Below are 14,064 nucleotides of genomic sequence, written 5' to 3' on the forward strand. Positions count from 1 at the left end.
AAACCATGGAGGGCTTTAAAGGTCAACGTAGCACTTTAAATTTCAATTGGAAGCTCATAGAGAAACAATGCATGGCCTGAAGTACAGATGTTACATGCTTATGTTGGCAGGTTGTTGCATTGACAACAACAAGGCCATGTGTTCTGGATCAATTAAGGGTCTTCAGAACTGACCCTGATGCTCTATCTATTGCTTCAGCTAGAATGGAGCAAAGTGTCCCCCGGGCCTCCACCTCATGAGTCCAAGAGAGTCTCAAATCACAGGCCTCCTCCCTCAGAGTAGTGCCATCCCATTCCAAAGACAACGTTGTCTGTGTACCTCAGCAATCAAATCATAGCTCTAACTTGCTTGAATTCGTCTTCAATTTGTTTTGTCCCATCCCTCACAGCCTCTTGACAGCATCTCCCAAGTGGCTTGGGATAATGATATATAGTTGGACACCATCAATACGTATGATACCACATCCTGAACCAATGGTTATCCTCCCCCCAGCATTTTTGTTTAAGTGTTAAACAGCAGGGGGAGAAAGCACTAAACTCTGTAGCACCCTACAAATGAGCAACTGCTTGACTGATGTCTCTTCCCTACCCCCTCTAAGGAAAGAGTAGAACCACCATAACATTGTGACCCCCAGGCTTTACCACATGGACCCTAGTCAGGAATACCCAAGACTTTGGTGAAGTTGAATAACAAAATATTAGACTAACTAGTCAAAGTAACCAGACATGGGATCTACTTGTGGCCCTTTCCTTAAAAGTGAATAGGCTACCCTAAACAGGGTTACCAGATAACACCCTTTCCAATATAGTAAAAGAGAAGTAATGATTCTTTCTGTCCATTATCCTCCTAGGGTAGGTTCAGACCTGAACATATAGCCATGGTCAGTCAACTTATATTTTGTGTTTCTCCACTGGTGCTTAAGGAAAATCATCCCTTTGCAAGGATTCAAAAGTTGGTGAATGGGAAGAAGGAAATTCTTCAGGGTTTACTCTCTCACCCCAAAACATCACAGTGATAACTTACGGTACTTGGCTAAAGGTCTTAAATTGCAAGTATGTCTTATGTTGCAACATATACAGCATATGTAACGTACTGCAAATGCCTCATCCAGTCTTTACACAGGAATAAAGACGCCTCCATGTGGAGACTTAAGAGACTTAAGATTGAGTTCCTCACACTTTCTTCCTTTATTTCTTTATTTTTCTCACCCAGAGAAAAATAAGAATCTAATTCTTATTTATGTGTATAAATGTGTACGGTTAAAAGGAATAAGGAGCCTGATCATCACTTCAGCCAAATCAGTAGCCTTGTAGGCAGTATTCAGACAAGCATCTGGTAGAGTTCCAGGATATAAAAGGTTAGGCAAAACATCAGGCTTTTCTTGCCTCTCATTGAAATAAATAATCTTGGGCAGGTTGGCACCATTGAAGAGCCTACGACCACAAAAAGGTATCATTTGTTACCTCAGAAGGATTCAGTGGGCTTTCTTCAGTATTGTGTGGGATATCAGATAGAACGTCCATTGTGACTCATTACAGTATTCTTTTTTACAATTGCTACAAGCACCTACTGAATATTATTGGGGAAATATTATCCTGCTGCCAGACGTGATCAATTTTTTAAATTTAATAAAAGAATTCCTGCATCTAGTTGAATGGGAGACTTCTGGGAAATACCAGAATTGTAATCTAAATTGGCAAATTGAAAAAGCATCTCACAGGAAGACAGTTCCAAATTACCCGTCCTGTTGCCAAGAAAATACACAGAAATGGATATGAAGTGACTCAAAGAAAGATTAGCTCAAAGGAGACTTCATATTTACTTTTATCGTTCAAGAATAAGATGTTTGTATAGGCTTAAGAAATATCTTTCCATAGGCTTAAGAAAGAAGCAAGCTGCTTTTACAAGCTTTCTCTTTGTTTTAAAAATATTTAATCTAGTCCCAACCACTCCCGTTAATTTGTTGTTGTTTTTTTCCTGAAGTCTGTATCAATCTTGTTCCGTTGCTTTTTTTAAAAAAGCCAGCATCAGATATCAATCACTGTGTTCCTCAACCATTTGTTCAGTGGCCATGGGGATTTTAAATGATTTAATAAAGTTTATTTGAAACATTTCCTGTTTTTTTCCCCTTGAAAAAGTAAAAAGCTGAAGGATATGCTGTATTTCAGACATGTCAAACACAAGGCCCGAGGGCCGGATGCGGCCCGCAAAGTGGTTTCATGTGGCCCGCGAAGCCATCCTGGAAACAGTGAGGGAACGGCCCCCACTGCCTTGGCCCTGGCCCAGAGACCCTCCGTCTGCCAGAGACCCTCAGATCTGCCCCACTCCTGCCCAGGCCCCCATAGGCACCTTTGATGCGAACGATGTAGAGCTGGCCACGCCCACCCAGTAGGCCATACGCACTCTAGCCACACCCACCCAGTAGGCCACGCCCACCCTGGCCACACCCACCCGGCCCCCTGAGGGCAACCGCAGTGCTGATGCGGCCCTCAATGAAATTGAGTTTGACACCCCTGTGTATTTCAACTTCTGGAGCAGTTGGACAGGATCCTTAGCCTCAGTAAACAATTTATACTATGATGACAATGTTATGCTTAATTAAGGTTCACGGTATTAGTGAAAAGATACTCTCAAACAGAGTAGGAATTGATGATGATAACTTTATTGTCACTTTGAATGTATACCAATCGGCATACATCAAAATGAAATTTCGTTGCATACAGCTCTCAAAGGGTCACCACCTCCGATATATACTTCTTGTTCGTGGCCCGCTCAAATTTCACATTGTCCATTGTTAATCCATAAGCAATAAATCTTAATATATTCCCTATTTTCACAGGGATGCCTGACAAGGAGAATATGTCTAATAGTAGCCTCTGTTCAATCTCTAAGAACAGCAGTAAGGTAAATAATTTTGTTCATTTTGTTTTGGGGGGAGGAGAAGAAGCACCAGGCATCACCATGCATATAACTAAATTAATTTCTTGAGAAAGCAATACAGGTAGTCCTCGACTTACAACACATTGTTTAGCGACTGTTTGAAGTTACAACAACACCGAAAAGAGTGACTTATGACCATTTTCCACACTTATGTCATTGCGGCATTCCCATGGTTGTGAAATCAAAATTCAGCTGCTTGGCAACTGACTCATAGTTGTGACAACTGCAGTGTCCTGGGTCAAGTGATCATCTTTTGCGACCTTCTGACAAGTAAAGTCAATGGGGAAGCCGGATTCACTTAACAACTGTTACTAAATTAACAGCTGAAGTGATTCAAAAACAAATGTGGCAAGAAAGGTCATAAAATTGGGGCAAAATTCACTTAACAAATGTCTCACTTAGCACCAGAAATGTTGGGCTCAGTTCTGATCGTAAGTTGAGGACTACCTGCAGTCAAAGCATAGAAATGCATACACTGATATTTGTAAAAAATGTGTATATTTTAGTAAGGCAAAGGTCTACACATTTTCACCCATGGCAGAATAAATACATCAAAACACAGGAAATACCAGTGTCACTATGATTAATGTGGAGAATAAAAATAGACCTAAGAGGAAAATACTCATTTCTGAGATTGAACTTGTAGAAGCATTCTGTTTGTATACCATTGATTGGAAAAATACAACTAAACCAGTGATGATTAATTTTGACAGGATAAGCCACTTCCTTACTCTGTGGTAATAAGATACTGCAGATAGAAAATATAAATTGATTCATGTTTAGTTAAATTCAAAGTTTCAGAAACTAATGAGCATACATTCTGCATGCCTCAATACCTACCGGTAATCCCTCTTGTATTAAAAACAACAGCAACAGAGCTCTGCACAACGCATATCTATAGAGATCCAGCCCTCTTATTAGAGACAGAGTAAGATAATGATCGAAACGGAGATGAGCACCAGCCCCTAGAGTTGGAAACGACTAGCACGCATGTGCGGGGGAACCTTTACCTTTACCTAAGATAATGATCACATCAGACAATCGATGGCAAGGAAGAAAAATTGATACTGGAAGAAAAATTGTGCTGCTTCATTAAACTGATCTTTGTCCTCCGGTATGGTTGTTGTTGTGTACTGGGTTCGTTGCTTCAATGGCGAGACGAGGCGAGTGGGTTCAGCAAAGATCATTGTTTATTGCTTGCAGGATCTGAACTGAGAAACAGGGCTGCGAATGCAGCAATTTATACCCTGGCGTCTAGGCGGTGGCCAATAGGTTTAAAGCAGCCTATTGCCGTCTTAGAGGCAGCCAATGGCGGCGCTGGAGATGGATTGTCTGAGGAGCTGGGAGCCGTTAGCCAGCTTCCCTGCTTAAACAACCTTCCAGCAGTTAACCCACGTGGTGTTCCCTTAACAAGACAAAGCCCAATACATTACAGTTGTGGGTACTTTTCTTGTACCAATATTAAAGTAAAACTCAGTTGACAGCATAGCACTCGTGTCAGAAGCAACAAGGTGGTTCCAGGTTGACAGGATTAGCCGGTGACATCACCATTGCCCAGGGGATGCCCATTTGGGGGCTCCTTTCATGTCCTCGGTGGGACAGGAGCTCAACCCTGCCCCATCGCAGCACTCAGGTTTCGAACACAGGCTTGCTAACCTCCTATCCAGTGTCCTAACGAGCCATCGTGCTTCTTAAATCAATTGATGTCTTTTATGTGTAGAACAGGGGCAAGAGGCCAACATGCCTTTCAGCTCAGGCAGCCCAATATTTCAAATTAGGTTTGCACTTTTAAGATTCGGTTTATATTCCTTGGACCAGCTCGGCTGGTGAGGCTCGTTCCATACCACTCCAGTGATAATGTATCCACATTGTTCAGAATCTTTGTGAGCTTAGACCTTCATCAAACGGTCAAATAAACAGAATGCCACACTGGGTACTGGATAGAAATTGGAAATGTTGGTGGAAGCCGAGCCGAGCTGGGGGTTTAAAACCTGTTTCAACTGTGGAACTTTTTGTTTTTTAAAAAAAATCCCGGAAACTCTGATCATCTGGCCAGGCTCTAGTGATAGAAAAATGGCTCGGTTTAAGTGAAGCTTCTCTTTCACATTTCCTCTCTCCCATGTTCTAATAATGGAATCCTAGTTTTCCATTGAACACCATTTGAAAAACCCTGATGTAAGGACGGTAATAAACAGCGAGGCCATTCCAGAAAATATCTACACGGGATTTAAGGGGAGAAAAAAAAAATCCAAAAAACATAACCAAACATTTGCAAACATTTTCTGGAGTAATTTCATCTTTTTTAAAAAAAAATAAATCATGGAATTCTAAATTAATCAATAACCAGTACTGAAGTGCAGTGAACATGGAAATCTGTATGGTATCCATCCTGAGAACAATGTTTCACTTTTGGTTTTTGATTGAAAGACATGTGTAACTGAGCCAGTATTAGGTCTATATGTTTTGTTCTTCAGTGGAGTCCCTGCCTCTAGAATAATATTTTTCAAAAGATCCAGAGAGCTTTCCACCCTGATGATTTTTTAGGATGCTATTAAAGATCTAGCTATTATCCCAGGTTCTGGTTAGAATAAACACCGAGCTTCTGCTGGATGGATATTTTTTTGAAGGGGAGGGTTAATATATTTCTCTCTGAGGCACTAATTATTTTGCTTTCTTTTATTGTACTGTAAGCTACCCAGAATCTTTTTGAGCCAGGCAGCTGCTAAATTGTCTGTCTGTATGAATAAATGAATGAATGAATAAATAAATAAATGTCTTCATCACATGGACCCTAATTTCTAGCCTTCAGAATTTAAAGATAAAGTGATGAATTTTTGGTAGCATAATGTTTTGCCGCTCTAGGTGGAAATTTATGTGTTAAGCCAGGGGTAGGCAACCTTGGCTCTTTTATGACTCACGGACTTCAACTCCCAGAATTCCTCAGCATGCCTGGCTCAGGAATTCTGGGAGTTGAAGTCCACGAGTCAAAAAGGAGCCAAGGTTGCCTACCCCTGTTAAGCCTTTCCCTGGCAAAACACATCTATTTAGATCCTTCCCTTCCCTTCCTCAAAAGTTGTAAACAAAGATCCAAAATATTTTATCCCCTTGGGATATTACTTGATTATTAAATCTGCTCTTTCCTGTAGAAAGACATGACTTCTTATTAAAACTGAAATTAGAAAACAGCCCAATAAAACTGGATTTATTTTTATTTATACGTAAAGAGCTTTTTCTTAGTGCATCTATTTTTATTTCCTAGGATTAAAGAATTAACAAATCTCAAGAAGGAATGGTTTAGGCACAAGATAATCAAGGGACAATAACTGTTCCATTAAATATAAATACACACACAAACTTTTTCCTTCATATTCAAATCCACTGTTTCCTGTCTCTTCTGTTTCCCAGCCTAGACAGACTGATCGTTTTAAAACATCTTTTAAATCTTTAATATCTTTGCTAGCGTTGTTGCATCTCCTTGCTTTTCCTTCTGTCTTAGAATGTACTTCCCGCCCTACGCTCATCCTGCATGAAAATAAACACTCCTGGGTGGGATTAACATGTGACACTTTGTTAGCAATTTCCATTGTTATAACACAGGAAAAAAGATCAGGGCCCCCAAATATTTCTTTAAATCCAGGATGTGAGGTTCCTTAGGAAAATTGTAGCATCCTAAATTTGATTACAGTATAGATCAAGAGCGGGGAGGGGGGGGAAACTAAACTTACTTCAGAATAAATTCTATTGAAATTGTGACTTTTTTCCCTTGGAATTGCATTGCAAGTATATTTTTATTACATCCTTTTAGAAAAAGACAACAGCGAACTCCTGTTCACTGTATGGATTTATTTTACATTGAATTACTCTTCAACATAAAAAGAAGCCAATGCTTTTCTAGCATAAACAGGGAAGTTTGTGAAGTGTTATTGAATAATTCTTTTAAAAAAATCAATAGAATATAGGATATCATACATAAGATAGTGACAATAAAAAATTTAGATAAGATGACCTTAGGTGGGGCTATTGAAAGGATGAAAGGTGATGAAGCTATGAATGCACTGGAGGCAGAAAGCTGAGTAATAGTGCCACATAAAATAATTAAATAAATAAGTTAATAAGTAAGTAAATAAAATAAATAAAACAAATAAATCACTTGTTTCTACTTGGAAACCATGTTTGGACTTTGTGCTTCGGGTGGAAAAAATGATACTTTGATTTTAGGTTTTGCTGATTAGATAGGTTTGGTATTATAGAAATAGCTAGTACCGTAGTTTCCGGCGTATAAGACAACTTTTTAACCCATGAAAATCTTCTCAAAAGTCAGGGGTCGTCTTATACGCTGGGTGCTGAAACTTTAGGGACAGGGCTGGCTGGAAAACCTGGAGCGGATCTTCCATTTAGTCTGCGCAGGGAAAGCGGGACCAATTGGAGTAGAAGCTGCAGTCTGTGATTTTTTACAGGCTGGGGTCTGGGCGTCTTTCCTTCTAAAGTTGAAGAGCAGCTGTAGGCAGGTGGGGAATGCAAGAGCAACTTGAAAGGCAGGTGGGGAATGCTGTAGCCAGAGCAGCTGCTTAGCTCTAAGGACACATTTGACTCAGGAACTGGGCGGGCTAGCTGGAAAACCTGGAGCGGATCTCCCATTTGGTCTTTTTTTTTTAATCCCATTTATATCCCGCCCTTCTCCGAAGACTCAGGGCGGCTTACAATTTAAAGCACAAATCAATGTGCTTAGCAATAGCCTTCATTCTATGTATATGCCTGCTTATTAGAGCTTTCACCCCCCCCCCACAAGCAGCATTATTACGAAGTCAGCTTATTGCTCCCAACAATCTGAGTCCTCATTTTACCTACCTCGGAAGGATGGAAGGCTGACTCAACCTTGAGCCTGGTGGGATGAGAACCTGCACTAATTGCAGGCAGCTGGTGTTACTTAAGGCTCTGCGCAGGGAAAGCTTTAGAGTGAATTAGGAAAAGTAAAAAAGTGAATTAGGAAAATAGGAAATGGTTGCTGGAATTGGGTATGTGTACTTTAACGAAGAGAAGGGTGAGGGGTGACATGATAGCAGTGATCCAATATCTCAGGGGCTGCCACAAAGAAGAGGGAGCCAAGCTATTCTCCAAAGCACCTGAAAGCAGGACAAGAAGCAATGGATGGAAACTAGTCAAGGAGAGAACCAACCTAGAACTAAGGAGAAACTTCCTGACAGTTAGAACAATTAACCACTGGAACAACCTGCCTCCAGAAGTGGTGAATGCTCCAACACTGGAAGTTTTTAAGAAGAGACTGGACAGCCATTTGTCTGAAATGGTATAGGGTTTCCTGCCTTAGCAGGGGATTGGACTAGATGACCTCCAAGGTCCCTTCCAACTTATTATTATTATTATTATTATTATTATTATTATTATTATTATTATTATTATAGTTTAATCCACTTGCACTGTTTTATGTTTACATGTTTGATGACAAACAGCCTTATGTTTATAAACGACAGTTTTCCTACTAAGTACCTGCATGTCATAAGCATTTGAATTAAAATTACCATATTAAAATCAAATCTGATGTTTTTTAATTTTTATTTGGTGTGCGTTGGAAGAGGGGTAGTCTTATACGGCGAGTATAGCCCAAACCCTATAATTTAACAGGAAATGTAGGGGGTCATCTTATACGCCCAGTCGTCTTATACGCCGGAAAATACGGTATATATTATACGAAAGAAAAAAAAGAGAGGTTACCTTTTTGTACTGCTGCAAGAGGAATCAGAAATCAATGATTTCCCCCCACCACCCTACATTTTTCTCTTTCCCTTTTTCTTCCCCTATTTATCTTTATTTTCATTTTTCCTTATATTTTTGTATTTTATATTTTGATAAACTAATTTAAAAACTGAAAATAAACAAATAAATAAACAAATAATAGCAATAGCACTTAGCCTTATATACCGCTTCACAGTGCTTTACAGCCCCCTCTAAGCAGTTTACAGAGTCAGCCTATTTCCCCCAACAATCCGGGTCCTCATTTTGCCCACCTCGGAAAGATGGAAGGCTGAGTCAACCTTCAGCTGGTTAGGACCGAACTGCCAAACTGCTGGCAGTTGGCAGTCAGCAGAATTAGCCTGCAATACCGCATTATAACCACTGCGCCACCACGGCTATAAGTAAGTAAGTAAGTACAGTTGCAAGAAAAAGTATGTGAACCCTTTGGGATTACGTGGAGTTTTGCATGAATTGGCCATAAAATGCGCTCTAAACGTCATGTAAGTCACAACAATAGAAAAACACAGTCTGCTTAAAATAATACTACACAAACATTAGCTGTTGTCATGTTTTAATTGAACGTAAGATGGAAACATTCACAGTGCAGGGTGGAAAAAGTATGTGAACCTTTGGACTTAATAACTGGTTGACCCTCCTTTGGCAGCAATAACCTCAACCAAACGTTTCCTGTAGTTGCAGATCAGACCTGCACAACGATCTGGAGTCATGTTTGTCATGTTTTAATTAAACATAAGATGGAAACATTCACAGTGCAGGGTGGAAAAAGCATGTGAACCCCTAGCCTAATGACTTCTCCAAGAGCTAAGTGGAGCCAGGAGTGAGCCAACCTTGACTCCAATCAGTATGATGATATTGGATGTGTTGCTGACAGCTGTCCTGCCCTTTAAAAACACACACCTGTTTTGCGTTTACTGGTCTCAAGAAGCACTGTCTGATGTGAACCATGCCTCGCAGAAAAGACCTACGATCAAGAATTGTTGACTTGCATGAAGCTGGAAAGGGTTACAAAAGTATCTCCAAAAGCCTTGATGTTCATGTGTCCACGGTAAGACAGACTGTCTACAAATGGAGAAAGTTTAGCACTGTTGCTACTCTCCCTAGGCGTGGTCGTCCTGTAAAAATGACTGCAAGAGCACAGCGCATAATGCTTAATGAGGTAAAGAAGAATCCTAGAGTGTCAGCTAAAGACCTACAGAAATCTCTGGCACATGCTAACATTTTTGTTGACACATCTACAATAAGGAAAACATTAAACAAGAATGGAGTACATGGGAGGACACCACGGAGGAAGCCATTGCTGTCCAAAAAAAATATTGCAGCACGTTTGAAGTTTGCAAAAGAGCACCTGGATGTTCCACAGCACTACTGGCAAAATATACTGTGGACAGATGAAACCAAAATTGAGTTGTTTGGGAAAAACACACAACACTATGTGTGGAGAAAAAAAGGCACAGCACACCAACATCAAAAACTCATTCCCACTGTAAAACATGGCAGAGGGAGCATCATGGTTTGGGGCTGCTTTGCTGCCTCAGGGCCTGGACGGATTGTTGTCATTGATGGGAAAATGAATTCCAGAGTTTATCAGGACATTTTGCAGGAAAACGTACGACCATCTGTCCGCCAACTGAAGCTCCGCAGAGGATGGGTGATGCAACAGGACAATGACCCAAAGCATACAAGTAATTCAACAAAACAATGGCTTCAACAGAACAGAATACGCCTTCTGGAGTGGCCCAGTCTGAGTCCTGACCTCAACCCGATTGAAATGCTGTGGCATGACCTTAAGAAAGCGATTCACACCAGACATCCCAAGAATATTGCCACACTGAAACAGTTTTGTGCAGAGGAGTCCAAAATTACTCCAGATCGTTGTGCAGGTCTGATCTGCAACTACAGGAAACGTTTGGTTGAGGTTATTTTTGCCAAAGGAGGGTCAACCAGTTATTAAGTCCAAAGGTTCACATACTTTTTCCACCCTGCACTGTGAATGTTTCCATCTTACGTTCAATTAAAACATGACAACAGCTAATGTTTGTGTAGTATTATTTTAAGCAGACTGTGTTTTTCTATTGTTGGGACTTACATGACGTTTAGAGCGCATTTTATGGCCAATTCATGCAAAACTCCACGTAATCCCAAAGGGTTCACATACTTTTCTTGCAACTGTAGGTAAATAATAAATAAATAGCTAGCCAGCCAAATATGTCCCTTCTTACCTTTCTTAGCCATAAATTGAAAGTAGGGAATTTCCGGGAGATTTACTTTCTTTAAAGCATACAAAACCCCAGTGAGATTTGGTAATAAAAGATCACATGCAGCCTTCTCTCCCTTACAGTCAATTGGTCAGCTTTCAAATTTTATTGCTGGAGAATATCTTCCTTTCTCAAAATGCTGAATGCATTGTAGAGGGAGCTTTGCTGTGCTGACTGAATGGAATTGGAGTACATCCCAGGCCATATTCTTCCATGCCAAGGTTAACATTGGGGGTATTTAGCTATCACTGACTGTGCTTCAATGCTGATTAGAGATACAATGGCATATTGGAAAGCCAAAATAATTTTCTTTTCAGTTTTTAGATTCTCTGTTTTCTGGGAAAGGATAACAAATAGTTAGAGTTTGTGTCACTAGTAAAACAGATGAAATATACTAAATATATTCTCCAGTTTATGGCTCACAAAATATATGATATAAGGTTTCGCTTTTCAAGCTGGACCAAATAATAATAATAATAATAATAATAATAATAATAATAATAATAATAATAATAATAATAATAATAATAATAATAATAATAATAATAATAATAGAAAGACTGTGGCACAGGCAAGCAAGGGTAGTACCAATAGTAATAGGCACCTTGGGTGCAATCCCAAAACAACTGGAGCATCACTTGAACACCATTGGCATTGAGAAATTCGGCATTAGTCAGTTGCAAAAGGCGGCCTTACTAGGAACTGCTTCCATCCTGCAACGATATCTGTAATACCATCAAACATCCACATCTGCCTATCCCAGGTCGTTGGTAAGGACTCGATAGGTAGACAAAAATGCCAAATCCAGTCTGAACATCTGGCTGACTGTGATGAAGTACAGGTAGTCCTTGACTTACAACAGTTTGCTTAGTGATAGTTCAAAGTTACAATGGCACTGAAAAAAGTGGCCCCCAAGCCACAGCCGAGTAAGTCACCTGCCTGCCCGCCCGGCAGCGCTCTTCCTCCTGTCTGAGGTTTTCCTTGCGAGCATTTCTGTTGAGGATTGGCAGCGGGGGTGGGATGGGGGTGTTTGGTTTTTATTTTCCCCCGTCTGCTGGGTGGTTGCAGCAGGTTTTGGTCACTTCACATGACCCTGGGACACTGTGACCATCATAAATATGAATCAGTTGCCAAGCATCTGAATGTAAATCACAAGACCCTGGGGATGCTGCAATATTCCAGTTGATCAGCGCTTCTTCTGGGCTCAGCAGAAGTGCCAGGATCAGCGCCGAGTTCCAGCTGGAGCCTGGCGCTGATCCTGGTGCTTCCGCTGAGCCCTGAAGAAGCGCCGATCAGCTGAAAAGTGGTGTTGATCCTGGCGCTTCTGCTGAGCCCTGACAGCCCTGCAGCTCCAGCTGTCTCTCGCTCAGGCTTGTACGGTGCTGCCACTGGTTCAGCTCATTCCCCCCCCCCGCTACCACTTTTCTAGGATGGTCGCGTACCACCTGCCAGGTGCCATTGTACCACAGGTGGTACCCATACCACTGATCTAGTCCACTCAGCATGAAGATTAAACTGTAAGGTGTGAAACAGTTGGATCCCACTGCATCCGCATCAAGTTTTCCTTCCCATTGTTAACCAGCTTTTAGGTATTTGTCCACACTATGGTGGGTCTAATCTAGAAGACTTCATTCAAAGTTAACTCAGTGAAACAGTAATTCAATGAATTCTATTGATGTATTTTAAGTGGGACTAAACATAGAACTAACCATAATGATGGGTTTTTAGAAAAATGGTTGACAAAGTGGTTGTCAAACAATTGAAGTAGTAATTGAAATTGTTTAAGAACTCCTAAAGTCACTTCTGAATAAAAATAAAAATAATAATAGTGATGATGATGATGATAATAATAATAATAATAATAATAATAATAATAATAATAATAATAATAATAATAATAATAATAAAAATAGTAAAAATTATATCAAAGATATTTCTCTTTCTGTAGTTTTAGATACTACTTGACTATCAGGAAGCAGTGTGCAACCAGTGTTATCCTTGTTAAGATATCTCAGATAGACACAGCCATTATGTTTAGTACTAGATCATATATGGTTCATCTATCATTAGCGATCGAACATCACCTTTTCAGGGAGGGGGATATGTGGACAATCTTATGAGCGCTATGCTGCCTAACAAACCTAGTCTAAGAGCTCATATCAGTTGGATACCAATCACTGACTGCTCTCTTTTCATTTTCGACCATTCAGTCTGAACTGAAGAAGCTTCTTGGATGAGAAGCAAAATGTCTGCAAGGAAAAACAAAGCAAGACCAATTGCCTTTTGAAGAAGTATGTTTAGGAATTACCTGGAAGGTGACCATATCATTTTCAGCCAAAATAATCATTATTTTTAGCCCATTCCACCCTGGTCCAGCAGAGTGTGTGTGTGTGTGTGTGTGTGTTTGTGGACGTGCATATGTGTGAAATTTTGTGTATAATGTATATATTATAGGTGTATATGGGGGGGGGAGTTACAACTACCATCAACAGCAGCTAGCAAAGCTAGATAAATTGATCAAAATTGTGATGTAGCACATCTGGAATTGTGAAAATCTGGAATTGTTTAATTTATAATATACAGCATAACCACAGCAGTGAGAAAAGGATGTAATGCTAGCACTTTATTCAGTGCTTTTTTTGTAAAAGAAAAAGGTGCCGGAACTCACACATATCATTTTGATCAGCATCAAAAAACATTTTATTATTTTTCAAAATTGATGTTTTCATTTTGTGTCAGGATGCACTTGCAGATCAGTATTTGAAAAATAGGGTGGAGAAAAGGTCCAGCATACCAACTCTCAGGAATGCATGAAACAGGATGTTACAAATATTTTTAATTAGACTGCATTACATGTTTGAGCCAGCAATTTTTTTCTTGTTTATCAGAAGAAACTATTTTTGGATGGTCTCTTCCTTAATTCCAGTGTTTTCAGAGGAAAGCATACAATGGTTTTTAAAAGCCCACAATGGCTTACTGATTTCTATTTTGATTATTGGTAGGCCACTAAATAGAAAGATCGGGCCAAATTTCAGTTCTGGATTTTTCCAATGACTTAAGAGATCTTCCAACTGAATGTAAGGAAACTAACAATACT

General features: G+C 40.0%; 1 protein-coding gene across 3 annotated transcripts in view; it reads left to right on the plus strand.

The window, feature by feature from the left end:
* Positions 1-14,064, plus strand: part of RAPGEF4 (Rap guanine nucleotide exchange factor 4) — a 182,544-nt gene that overhangs the window by 99,368 nt on the left and 69,112 nt on the right. For 2 of the 3 annotated variants that reach the window (XM_081313436.1, XM_081313437.1), the window contains exon 6: positions 2,840-2,899. In XM_081313436.1, the coding sequence (XP_081169562.1) occupies positions 2,840-2,899 (60 nt within the window). Of the gene's footprint in view, positions 1-2,839; positions 2,905-14,064 lie in introns of all 3 variants that reach the window. The other variant, XM_081313438.1, reaches the window with a different exon arrangement.

This window comes from Vipera berus (assembly GCF_964194415.1).
Source record: "Vipera berus genome assembly, chromosome: 1".
In the NCBI taxonomy this organism is placed as follows: Eukaryota; Metazoa; Chordata; class Lepidosauria; order Squamata; family Viperidae; genus Vipera; species Vipera berus.